We start from the raw sequence: 12003 nt of genomic DNA, 5'->3' as shown, positions 1-12003 counted from the left end.
ATATACAAATGCGCTTTCACAGCCAACTGCTAACTGCAGCGTTCTATTCGTTGTGTTTGTCGCCTTATCAGCAAAACGCTCTCGATTTGCTCTGTATGTACGGAGTTCCACGTTATTTATGGGGCATGTGTGTTGGGTAATGGATAGCTGGATAAGTTATAAAGAACGGTTAATTGATTGCGGTGGCATGAATAGATAAAATATGTTATCTAATGGCCAAAACTGCAAGCTTAACTAGAAAACTTCCTAACTGTTGGTCAACTTATAACAATAACCTTTTGCCTTTAAACAGCTGTTATGGTACAATGACCACTATTTTAGAGCAGATTTCAGTGCGATAATCTAATCTACGTAATTATCAAATAACTGGTACTAATCAGAGTCTTCGTTATTTAGGGCAATAAATTTTTATTAAGCTGTTCAGTAATTAATTGAATAATAAATTTTGTTAAAACAGAAACTTCCACATTTATTTTCTAGCAAAGAGCAGACCCTTTTAACAATTAAAATATCAAGATTAACGATCTTTTTTTGATTCCTAGTTTGTAGATAAATTACTTTGCCAATTCACCAAAGACTAATATTTCCCCATTACTCTTGAAAATTAAACAAGAAACTGATAAACAAAGTAGTCCACAATTCCAGATGCAATTAGGATTGCCCAAAAATTCTGATGGCAGCACAGCTGCCTTTGTGTTGACTCAGCTTGCATAAACATAAAGTCGAACTTGGGCACATGTGAAATGCGAATGTGAACAAATATTTAGTGGAGTTGCGTTAACAGCTTTGGAAATTAACAGTTTTTCAATCTTCACTCTCTCCCTGGCTGCGGCTGGTTTCTTCGATTCTCAGATGTTTCAGCGCTTTTTTTCGGTAACTTTAACCTTCAAAACACTTTTTGATACGCGACCGAAAAACCAGAAAGAAAAAAGGAAAACAAAACCTACGGACAAAACTTGTTGAACTTGTTTGTCTTCGGGGTCTGGGTCTACATCAATTTGCATCGTTTTTTGTCCGTCAGTTTAATTTCGTTTCTTTTTATATTCTCTTAATGATTTTTTAATAACCGAAAAACGCCGAGATGCGAGTGTCCTTAGATTTGAAAGCAGTGGGTCTGAAGGTTATTTGTAGGTCGGCGGATGCACCGATCTATATATTTACATATGTATGTCCGCACAAACAGGAGAACCTTCGATTATTCTTGGCCCAATTTCACGTCTAAACACTATTGGGAAGTTTATTTTCGTGCAGCAATTTCCACACCCGCTTCTGGTCATAAATTTTCGTACTGCGTCAATGACACGGCTGCTAATTTCTGGCGCTGTTTCGAATTCAGTACTTGTATCTGTATCTGTATTTGTATCTGTATCTGTTGGCTATAATATCTTCTATATATTCCACATAGCCTGATGCCCAGCCACGTCCGCTTGTGTGGGCGTCCCGTCTGTTTCACTTGCGTGTTTCTTTTTTTCCCCCGTGGTCGGTTTTCTGTGGATAGAGATTTTTTTGTTTTAGCCGAAAAAGTTTTCAAGAATTATTTTAATACATGCCATAAACATTAGCCCACCCACACACACACACACATAGACACGCGCAAGTAGGTGATGGCTCTTCAATTTCTCAGCTCATAAATTAAATCACAATTTATATCTTTGGAAATCAAGTTAAAATACGGAAAAGCAATTTGCAGCTGACATCATGCGAACGTATCCACAAATCCATATACTAACAGAAACTAGATAGAATACGTTCTGTATGTGTGTTCTCAATGAAGTTTATTAATTGTCTTCGTTGGTATCTTTTCAAATTGACTTGGCTGAGATAATTTCCTGTCAGTGTGTCGGTGTGATATCTTTGAAAATGCCAAATGCTAGATAGGAAATATTTGGCTTTTGGGAGAATGTTTATTGAACAGTGAGAGGAATTTTCGATTCAATATGATCGAAACGAAGTGCAGCCACACCAAATCGCATATTTAACTAAATTTGCGCAATTGTTGTCAGTTTACTCATATCAGTTTCGATTGCAAAATTAGTTCGTCACTCCCCATTAATGTATCACCGGTCCAAGCCCATTAAATTTTGAAAAAAAAAACCCAGACAAGCAAAGAAAGCTTTATAGATTCCCATTTTCAAAAAACTTTGATTCATATGCCGCTGACTGCGATAAGATAAGATTAAAGACACACACGCACACCAATTCAAACACGATTACAACAACAATTGCAACAGGCGTTCAAATGAAGATAAAAACAAATCAAACAAAACACAATGCAATGGCAAATAAACACAAGCTGAAATGCTAATAACAACAAAATATCAATATCAAATTGTGTGTGCCGTCATCGATGATTGTGTCACTTGGTGATTTTTGAAATTTATTTACACTTCTCTATCCTAAGTAACAGTTTCCTCATGCATTTTCCTTTATTATATATGTATATTATAAACAAAATTCTTTTTACAGTATTTGATTAATCGCAATAAGCGTTAAATAAAGTATTTGTATCGAGCGGTAAGTGCGTTTAACAATTTATCCCATTGCTATAAAAAGAAATTTGCTAAAAAGTGAATATATATACGAGTCTTAAACACTACTCTCTCAGGCGGTGTCTCTCTCTTAAATGTTGCTTAGCTAAAAACGATCAAAAAATATTATATACCTACCTATACAAATTAATTGCTAAACACCGCTGGGCCGGGCCTACAGATACACGAATATATAAACATATATATTTATGTATGTACGTAACTGGGCGACCATTAGTGCACTTTAGTTCATAATATTTATCCGTAGTAATCTTTTTATTTGGTCTATGTGCATTGCGATGAATTGCCTTAGGGGCTAGGCTTAATTTGGCTATTTGGCTGTGGCTCTTTAGCTGTGGCTCTTGGCTGTTTTGGCTGTTGGATACCCTGCGATACCCTCCAGAAAGCTGCAAACTGGATGCCAAACGCTGCTCACGCTCTATATAAACTATATATACTATATATATTGTATACAACCAGATATTCATTTGTGTATATCTGGTGAACTATTTTTAGTGACTATATCATAAGTTGTATGAAACGAGAACTTTTATTTTGCACACCATTCGCTCATTTAGTCTAGGAATCTATCGCAAATATATTACATATTAAATACTCCTTAGTGATACGGTTATGTCTGTCGATTGTCTTTTGTTTATAATTATCATTTGAGCATTGCATTCTGCATAAAAACCATAACACAACGACTTGCGCATTACTAACCCCTAAAATCTAAAAAATATATAAAAAAACATGATCAGTTTCCACATCTCTCACTTATACCTAGAATCGCTCTGTCTCTCTCTCTATACGACTATCTATCTCTGTTTTTCGCCATTTCTATTTATCTCTCTTGGAATGTGAACCAAGTCGGTATGATCCTAAAGTTCTATTTCTCTCTTTTACTCTCATTTCAGATAATGTAAACTCAGCTTACACACAAAAAAAGCAGTAAAATATAAAATACAAAAATTAACAGCTGCGTTTATCTATAGATATATGTATCTACACACACTCACATCTATATATTTGAATAAGCGTCGTTCGATTTGAATCAAAATTAAAGCCCAAGCTATCAGCTATCCCCACAAGCTTTGTACTCCACAAAAACGCTAACGAGCAAAATCGATAAAGACCAGAAAGCAACTGAAATACCATCATACCATCTGCCATAGATCTATGCTATATACATATATAGGTGTTGATCTGTGCTCTTGAATTTAGTGTTTTTTGTGTGTGCGTGTCGCGAGCGGAGCACTAAAAAAAACCAAGAAAAACGTATAGTAAAACAATAAAACGCAAGAAAAAAAAACTCTCTCTAGTCGCTAGGCTATAACTATACAAAATACTATCCAGCTATCCCAGATCCAGATCCAGATCCGTAAACAGCATATAGTTATATATCTATAACCCCAAAAAACACGATGGCCAACGTTGTCAATATGAACAGCCTGCTCAACGGCAAGGACTCGCGCTGGTTGCAATTGGAGGTCTGTCGCGAGTTCCAGCGCAACAAATGCTCGCGCCAGGACACCGAGTGCAAGTTCGCCCATCCCCCGGCCAACGTGGAGGTCCAGAACGGCAAGGTCACCGCCTGCTACGACAGCATCAAGGTCAGTATCACCCCCACCCCCCACAATGTTAAACCGAACTAGAGCCACCAACCACCAAACCGTCTATACCCTCAACTCCCCTCTATTGCTTCGTGTGACTCGTAGACCGTAAGCTTTAAGTCTTGATTTCTCATTCCACCAAAAAAAAAAAAAAATTAGAAATAATATATATTTCAAAGCAATATCGAATCCCCAAATTAAGGGCCTCAACGAAAACTGATCTTGTCTCGCTTTTGTTGTTTGTGCTTCTGTGCTTTTATAAACTCCATTTTCGTTTTTGGTATCTCTGTGCTTCTATATATACATATCTTAAATACACACACTATATACTTAGTGGCTGTCTCTCTAAGTGCCTACCAAATAAAATATAAATTAAATGCAGCTAAACAGCTAAATGCAGCGCCGAGCTGAGCTTGACATTTGAGAATGTGTGCGTGAGTGTGCTTGAGGCTTGAGTCTTGGGTCCCGAGTAGAAGGCTTTAGCTTTTGGCTTACAAATAAGAGAGTTCCACCACCCATCGAAACCCCAAAAAAAAAGAAACATAGAGAAAAACGGAGAATCGGTGACTAATTGAGTAGTAATTCATTCAAAAAATTTAAACACCAAATCTGGGATTTTCTCTGTGTAAACTAAAATGCAAAAAATAAAACGTTCTCTTAAACTCAACTGATTAACTATAATCGTCTGTCACCATCCGAGTGATTTTAGGCCACGCAACTCCTAGACATGGATAACTTCAAGGTAAAGCACTTAAAATTCAATTATTAAGTTAAGATTATAGCTTTAAGAATACACACCCCCTTCCGTCGTAGTACCGATTCCATTGATCTTATCGTAAATAACTTGCGTTTTGTAGCCCGACACAAACAACCTGCCGCAGGGCAGATACAATCAAAGCCAAAGAGGTTCCCACTTTTCCTGAATTTTTTTACCGCCCGAAAAACGGCAACGTGGCAAATTAGTGGGGGGCGAAACAAAAGGGGTGAACAAAAGGATGTTTTTAAACAGGACAATGGCGAGGAAGGGGCAGGAAAAAATTAAGTTGCCTGTTTGGTGTTTTCTTTATTAAGCTTTTTTGTTCTACCCGCAACAAACAAACAACTGCCAAAGAATGGCAACATAAAGTGGAGTATTTTATGTATAGTATAATAATGCTGACAAAATGCCATCATCATCAGCAGTGGCAGTAGAAGTAGCAGTAGGTGGAGCGGTAGCATAGCATCACCATCACCATCAAATTTGTGACAGCATAAAAAATTACGTTTTGAAATTTTACGTTGCCGCTTTTTAGGCGTCGCTGGCAGCTTGTTTGGCCAACGGCCTTTTGTTATTCCAAACAAAACCCAAAGCGAGCGACTCGGTCTTTAAAGTTGGGCATAGTTCGTCCTTTTTATCCCAGCGCCCCCAACCATTTCGCTTTGTCGCTCTTGAGTCTAGTGTGCAAACAATAGTTAAAACTGATGTTTGTAAGTAGCTCGTTGGCTCGCAGGATCCACACTTTTTTTTTTCTGTTTACTGGGTGGTGAGTGGGGTGGGCATTGTTAATTGAGCCACTGGAAAGCCCTCCCATTTCTTGCACTGTTTACCTTTTGCGACTGGGCCTCAATTAATGTATTAGGGAGGCTCCAAAATTCTCTTTGTTCATGGGAAACCCCAAGCCAGAGCCATTTATTGGACTTAGTTATAGATTAATCTCTGCTGATGTTACAATTTCCAACTAAACCTATAGTTACAAAACCTTCTAGTCGAAGTTGGCAAATAAAAGTTTATTACTTTCAAGCTAACTCTAATGGGTTACAATTCTTAGAGTTAAGATCTATAATGTGTGTGTCCGAAATTGTAGTTAAAATCCACTTATGATTTAATCTCAGCCGTGTCGAATTTGAATGCATATTAAATATTCATAATTCTGGCCATTTCTCCGTACAATGCCTGACCTGCATCATTAATCAAGCCTAACCCCAAAACATTTCCAATTATCTTTGATGGATCATTAGGAGGAGCCGGGTCAGACTGGCGCCTCGGTTAGTTTCTGGCCATGCCAGGGAAATCTCATAAGCCTTTTGGCAATTATCCGAAACCACAGCTGCGTGATAAGCGAGTTCTGACTGCAGAATCCACATCATCTGTGGGGCAGCAGCTGCAAGCTGGAATTGGGTATGGGTATGGTTATGGGTATGGCAATGGAAGTTGTAGTGGAAATGAAAAGGACACACACACACCCAGTGACCCTTGGGCACTTGTAGTTTTTGCCCAGCTGGGCGGGTAAATAAAGCTCAGACATTCATTGCCCACAAATTAATTGTGTTATCCTATTAATTAACTATGCAGTAAAGTTGCCGAGCAATTTCGTTCGCCAAGCGTTTTTCCCCAGCCTCCTTCGCATTTTTCCATTTTCCATTTGCCTTGCCCCGTTGTTCTTAGCCCCCTTTTGAGTGCTGTAATTGTAGGCGAGTGTGTTTGCACTCATTTTCACCTCTTTTTGTCCCCACCGACTTTTTCTATAGTATGTACGTATATATGAGTGTACACTGTACACTGTACATGTACGTGTGTGCTTGACACACAAAACGAGCTGGGCTTAAATGTTTAACGAACTTAAACGTGGCAAGTAACCAGCACATTATATATATCTACATATATATATGTATATATGTTCGAGGACGAAAGGCCTATGTACGACTCCCTGTGATTATATGGCCATACTATATGAAATACACGTGTACCTGGCCGTGTTTAAACTTTTTCTCGGTGGCCGCGACACTAATTTATTGCTAGGCTGCGCGTACTGGGCTTTTAAATGCCATTTTACAAAGAAAAAGTTTAAGCAGCATTACAACTTAAAACTGGGTCAATGTCAGTATTAGAGGGCTTATCCAGAACTTGTATATTAATGTCAAAAGGCATTTCACATGAACCATGCCAAGAATTTCCATATTCTAATAATAATCTTTGGAATAGTGGATCATTTTCCAACTTCTAACTACGAGTGTTGAAAATTCTTAAAAAATAACCAGCAAACTTGAATGCCTTTTAGCGCAGCGAAGCGCTTCTTTTTCGCTTAGTGACCTCTGACCCTTTCAGCAAATTGGCATCATTTCATTGGTAATTTCCCCTCAATTTAATTTGGCCACAATGGGCGAGCTGAAACTTTAAAAGCCACTCGGAAAGCGAGATGGGCATGGGTGATACACTGTAAGCAGAGCGAGACTGTGAAAGTGAGAGGCCATAAGAATGGGTAAAAATCGCATAGCCACAACATAAAACATTTTCCGGTTTATAATTTTCTTGTCAACACAATTTTAACGCCATGCTCTGGCGCTGTGCTGTGCTGGGTGAGATGGCCTCGCTGGAAAATCTCCTCCTTTTCCGCAGCGAGCGTTTTTCTGGACTGCCGCTTGGCTGGTGCCACTTTATCCGGCGCCTTTTGCCACGTCGTCCTTTCGCCGCTTCGCGCGCTTTTGCTACTTAACCAACTGTAAAGCTCTCGGCCATATTGTGTGGAACCTTATTTTTCTATTATATTCCCAACACTGCCGCCGCCACCGCCGCATGCAACATATTTTCCGCGCCAGCTTTCCCTCTTGCCACTTCCACTTCCCTTGCGGGGCGGGCCAACAAAAGTCAAGTTCCCATGCCATGCAAATTATGGTCGAAAGGAATAAAAAAAGGAAAATGGCGCTGCCGCAAAAGAAAATGAAAATGGCAACTCTTCCGCTTGCAAAAACCGTAGTCACGAAAGAGTGAGAGGGAGAGAGATACATGGATGGCTGGAGAACAAAGCCGGCCACTTTGACATCTTCGCTCCTTGTCGCTCCTGCGGGCCTTTTCTGTTGTTTATTCCAATTTTGTAGTTGACGCTTGAATTTCCGGATCGCCTCGAGCCGCCTCGGAAATACTTTGGTAATTAAATTTTAAAGGCAACAGGAACTGGCTGACATAAAAAAAAAAGAAGAAAATAATAAAGTTTCGCCATCGCTCTGATTCTGATTCTGCTCGCTCACCCACATTTTCAATGTCATCCAATTATTTTTAATTCCATTATCTATTTTTTCTGCCACCGCCTTTGCTCCTCCAATTTGGCATGAAAAATTGCTGGTCGGCATTGAAATCGATAATAATAATAAGCAGCCGAGCAGAAGAACTGAATGGCAGAAGCAACTTAATGTACAAAATAAACCAAAAAAGAAGTAAATCCAATTTAAATAAAACTTTCCAGAAAATGGGAAATAGAGCGCACACCAATAAGAGGAATCGAAAGAAAAGGAAAATCATCAATAGTTGCTCGGAATAAATGGCAGGAGAAGTGAAATAAAGACAGGAAATGTATAGAAAAGAGTGAAAACTTTGCGGTTGTCATTGAGTCAATAGGACATAAAAGTGATTTTTTTGGTAATTGGTGAGAAGTTTTGATGAGAGCTGTGGTATATACCAGTATAATTTGCAATACTTGGGTATATCTAAGCTAAACTAAGGAGTGGCGCCCGAACAGGCAACGTTGCTTAAGAAAATCTTTGATTTAAGGCCTTTGTCAACTTTGTCAACATCTTGTGCATGGGCTCTAAAACACTTTAAGACTGCATAAATCCCTCGTTGCCTTAAGACATCACCGAAATCTGTTGCGAGTGCAGTGTCCTCTCACCTGCCATTATGTGGATGTGGCACAGCACTCGGATTACACCTCCTCCCCGTTCGCCCCATTTGCAATGCTGCAACATTCTGCTGCCAGGCGCGCCTAATTTGTTATGCCTTACACACGTTGCACTTGGAAATTCCGCAACAAACTTCAAGTCAATAACTCAGCAGAACAACTCCCGCTGCCTCCCATCCAGGATATTTCGCCCACCAGCACTTAATGCATTATGCAACAGGAAGTTGTGGCATGTCCTTGCGCATGGCCACACTCAAACTCACACTCACATGTGTGCCACTGCCACTGCCACTGCGACTGCGAGCGAGTTTGAGTTCGAGTGCGCCATTTCGCAGTTGCTGAAACCTACACAATTCATTCGTCCTGCCACAACCCCCCGTCCCCCTTCCCACATTTCGTCCTCTGCCGGAACGTGACTGCAAATCGAGCAAGCGAGCGCATGCCTTAAATAAAATAAATGGCACATTATCAATATAAACAAGAGGACGTCGCCGAAGGAGTCGCGTACGCGAGTTGCAAGCGTAAAGTTGTTAAGTTACTTAAGCCAACAAATGAAGCGAGCCAAGATGGAGTGAGGTGCTTTTCCCACTGCCGGATTCCTCCCAATTCCGCAGCTAACAATTCGCAGCATTTTCCTCCTTCTCCTTCTCGTTCTTGATCTCATTCTCACACTCCAACCATGAGCCAGTCACGAGCCTGACAAATTGCACTTGGGCGCCAGACTTCCCTCCCAAAGCCAAAAAACAAAAAAAAAAAACTTTCCATTCTGACCAACAAACAAGTCCCTGTTCGGGCGCCAATTTCTTTTCATATGGCTAAGACAAAGGCAAACAAAAACTAATGCCTGACCGGGATGAATATAAATGCGAGCAGGGATGCACGCCATTCATTTTGCTCTATCCATCGAATAAAAAACGTCGGAAGTTTTTCCGTTGCTTCGAAAGTCGAGGAATTTTCCGGTAATGCAGTCAGCGATTGGAGAGTGTCAAAAGCGCATATGTAAATAGCGCTCGGAATCGATGTCTTCTACAAATAAATATTTTTCTCTTTCGACTTGCAATTTCATTTCGCTGACAGAGTGAAGGATTATATATTCATACGAGTGTCATTCAGGCGGACGATGTCCGGGACAGGTGACTCGTTGGGCCATCAACTCTTGAGTGACTGTCTTGGATTATTGCCTAAAGTAGGGAAAGGTAGAAAAGATACATGTGTGAGGCAGTCGAGAAAGTTGTTGATTGAAATTGGATTAACAAGAAGTGCTGTCAAAAGGAATGAGAAAATTTCGGACACTTTGAGTCACTTGTTACAATCATCATTTTGCTGATGTATATTAAATTTTAAGCGCCGGGCTTTAGTCGTTGAGGAAAATCAATTAAAACGAAATGTAAATAATTGCTCTTCAGCTGGCAAATACATGCCAACTTGACATTCAAGATTTTCCCTCCTAAAGCCGCATTTCAGACTTCTTTATTTTTTTGCTTTCTGTTTTTCTCAGGCGACAGCTAAGCGTCAAACTAAGCACTGCTACAAAAAAAAAAAAGCAGAAACAGGGACCGCATCCAACGAAAATCGAGATCAATAAAAACGTCATTCAATTTATTTTCAATTTTTGCGGAACTCGCGAGCGAAATGAGACGTGTGTGGAAGGGGATGACGGGGATTGCGATGTAGGAGTAGCAGCAGGAGCAGGAGAAGGAGCTGGAGCTGGAGCAGGAATAGGTGGGCGGGGAGGCGTGGCAAGGAGTGCCTAACAAATAATGGCAGACAGAAAACCCAATAAATTTAAAGAAGAAAAGCCATCGCCTGGGACTCGAGCCGAGCAATGACTAACTGCGGCGGAGGAGGAAGGACGAAAGCTGTGGGCACACGGCACATATGTGTGCGGTTGTATCCTTGAAAGTGGGAGCTTCTTTGTGTGTGTGCATGTGTATGTGAGTGCGTCTGTTTGGGTATATCAAATAACTTTGACTTTACACATTATTAAACCGCAATGTCGTCGACGAGTGGTGAAATAAAGCGAGACAAACAAACAAAGCAGCGTCACATTTGTAAGGATTGCAAAAGGACGACAGGCAGTCAGGCAGGCCACAATGCAGCTGCAGTACAAGCTGCTCCTGTTGCATTTCGCGTCCCACGCTTGACAAACTCGCCAAACAATTGTCAGCCTTGTCGCCGGGCTTGCCAGGATACCAGTGAGAGGCCAGGACTCCACGATGCCAGGAGGATGGAATGGCAGGATGGCTGGATGGCTGGATGGCCTGCGTTGCCAAGCCTGCTCGCTTGTTCCTTTGTCTTGGGTGTTGCATTTTTCAAGAGAAATTGATTAAAGCCGGTCGCTGCAAACTGTTTGCCCAGTAAACTTTAAGTTCCTTCAATGGACCCACTCCTGGCATTCCGCATCCTTTCCTTTTCCTCCCTCCACCCGCCGCCCCGCTCTCGTGGCTTCCGCTTTCTTTCGTGTCCTGCCGCTCCTTTCAGGCGAGTGGCGCATTTTCTTTTGCCTCGGGCGTTGCGGCAAAGTCAATGAGTGGCAATATGCCACCAATAATTCAGGTCACGCGAGAAGTCGTCGCTGTCCTTGCCGCTTACTCCTTGGGTTCTTGGGCCAGCCTTCGAGCAGTGGAATGGATGGCAGCTTGGGAAAATATTAGCATTTTCTTGCTTTTCCGCCGGGTGTTAAATAGACTTCATTTGGCAAAAAGCATACATTTGCTTTTATTTTATTTCATGGGTCATTGGTATAACATGTAAAACTAACAATGCATATTTAAAAAAGGAAATTCTTGTTATTTTATGGTATATACCTAAATATAACTTAAACCTGCATTATGAGAGCATTTTCATCCACTGTGCGTCATCATCTTCGACTTAGAACCGACGTCATCTGCCGCCCCCCACCAGCCACGCCCCCGGCGTTTGGGTGTATTGTGGAATGTTCTATTGCCGTTTTGGTTCATTTTTTTATTGTTGTTGTTGTATTTTTTAGCTGTTGTTGCTGATGTTTTTGTCGCACACATCCGCATTGTGCGCTCCCATTGTGTGCTGACGTCGTTAGGCCATCTTGCTGGCACTTCGCTTGCGCCTCCCAGTGCCACTCCCCCTTTGCCCACTCGTGCCACTGCCACTGCCACTGCCACCTCCCTCACCCCCCTTTTTGCCTTCTTGTTCTTTCACTGACTGGTGGCTGCTGCAATTTTAATGAAGCTG

The 12003-nt window shown here is 41.1% G+C and overlaps 1 protein-coding gene across 35 annotated transcripts in view; it reads left to right on the top strand.

Annotated features, from left to right (window-relative positions):
• LOC6531661 (protein muscleblind) overlaps positions 1-12003 on the top strand; it is a 162599-nt gene that overhangs the window by 52255 nt on the left and 98341 nt on the right. For 22 of the 35 annotated variants that reach the window (XR_005560636.1, XR_005560635.1, XR_005560634.1 and 19 more), the window contains 2 exons: positions 3446-4141; positions 4851-4883. Coding sequence is in view for 29 of the 35 variants with exons in the window: in XM_039372525.2 (XP_039228459.1) it covers positions 3953-4141; positions 4851-4883 (222 nt within the window). In the remaining 6 variants the exon portion in view is untranslated. Of the gene's footprint in view, positions 1-3445; positions 4142-4850; positions 4884-12003 lie in introns of those variants that run through there. The other 13 variants (XR_005560637.1, XM_039372526.2, XM_039372524.2 and 10 more) reach the window with 2 other exon arrangements.

The sequence above is a fragment of the Drosophila yakuba genome, chromosome 2R (genome assembly GCF_016746365.2).
Source record: "Drosophila yakuba strain Tai18E2 chromosome 2R, Prin_Dyak_Tai18E2_2.1, whole genome shotgun sequence".
NCBI lineage: Eukaryota > Metazoa > Arthropoda > Insecta > Diptera > Drosophilidae > Drosophila > Drosophila yakuba.
This window is presented reverse-complemented; position numbering and strand designations above follow the sequence as displayed.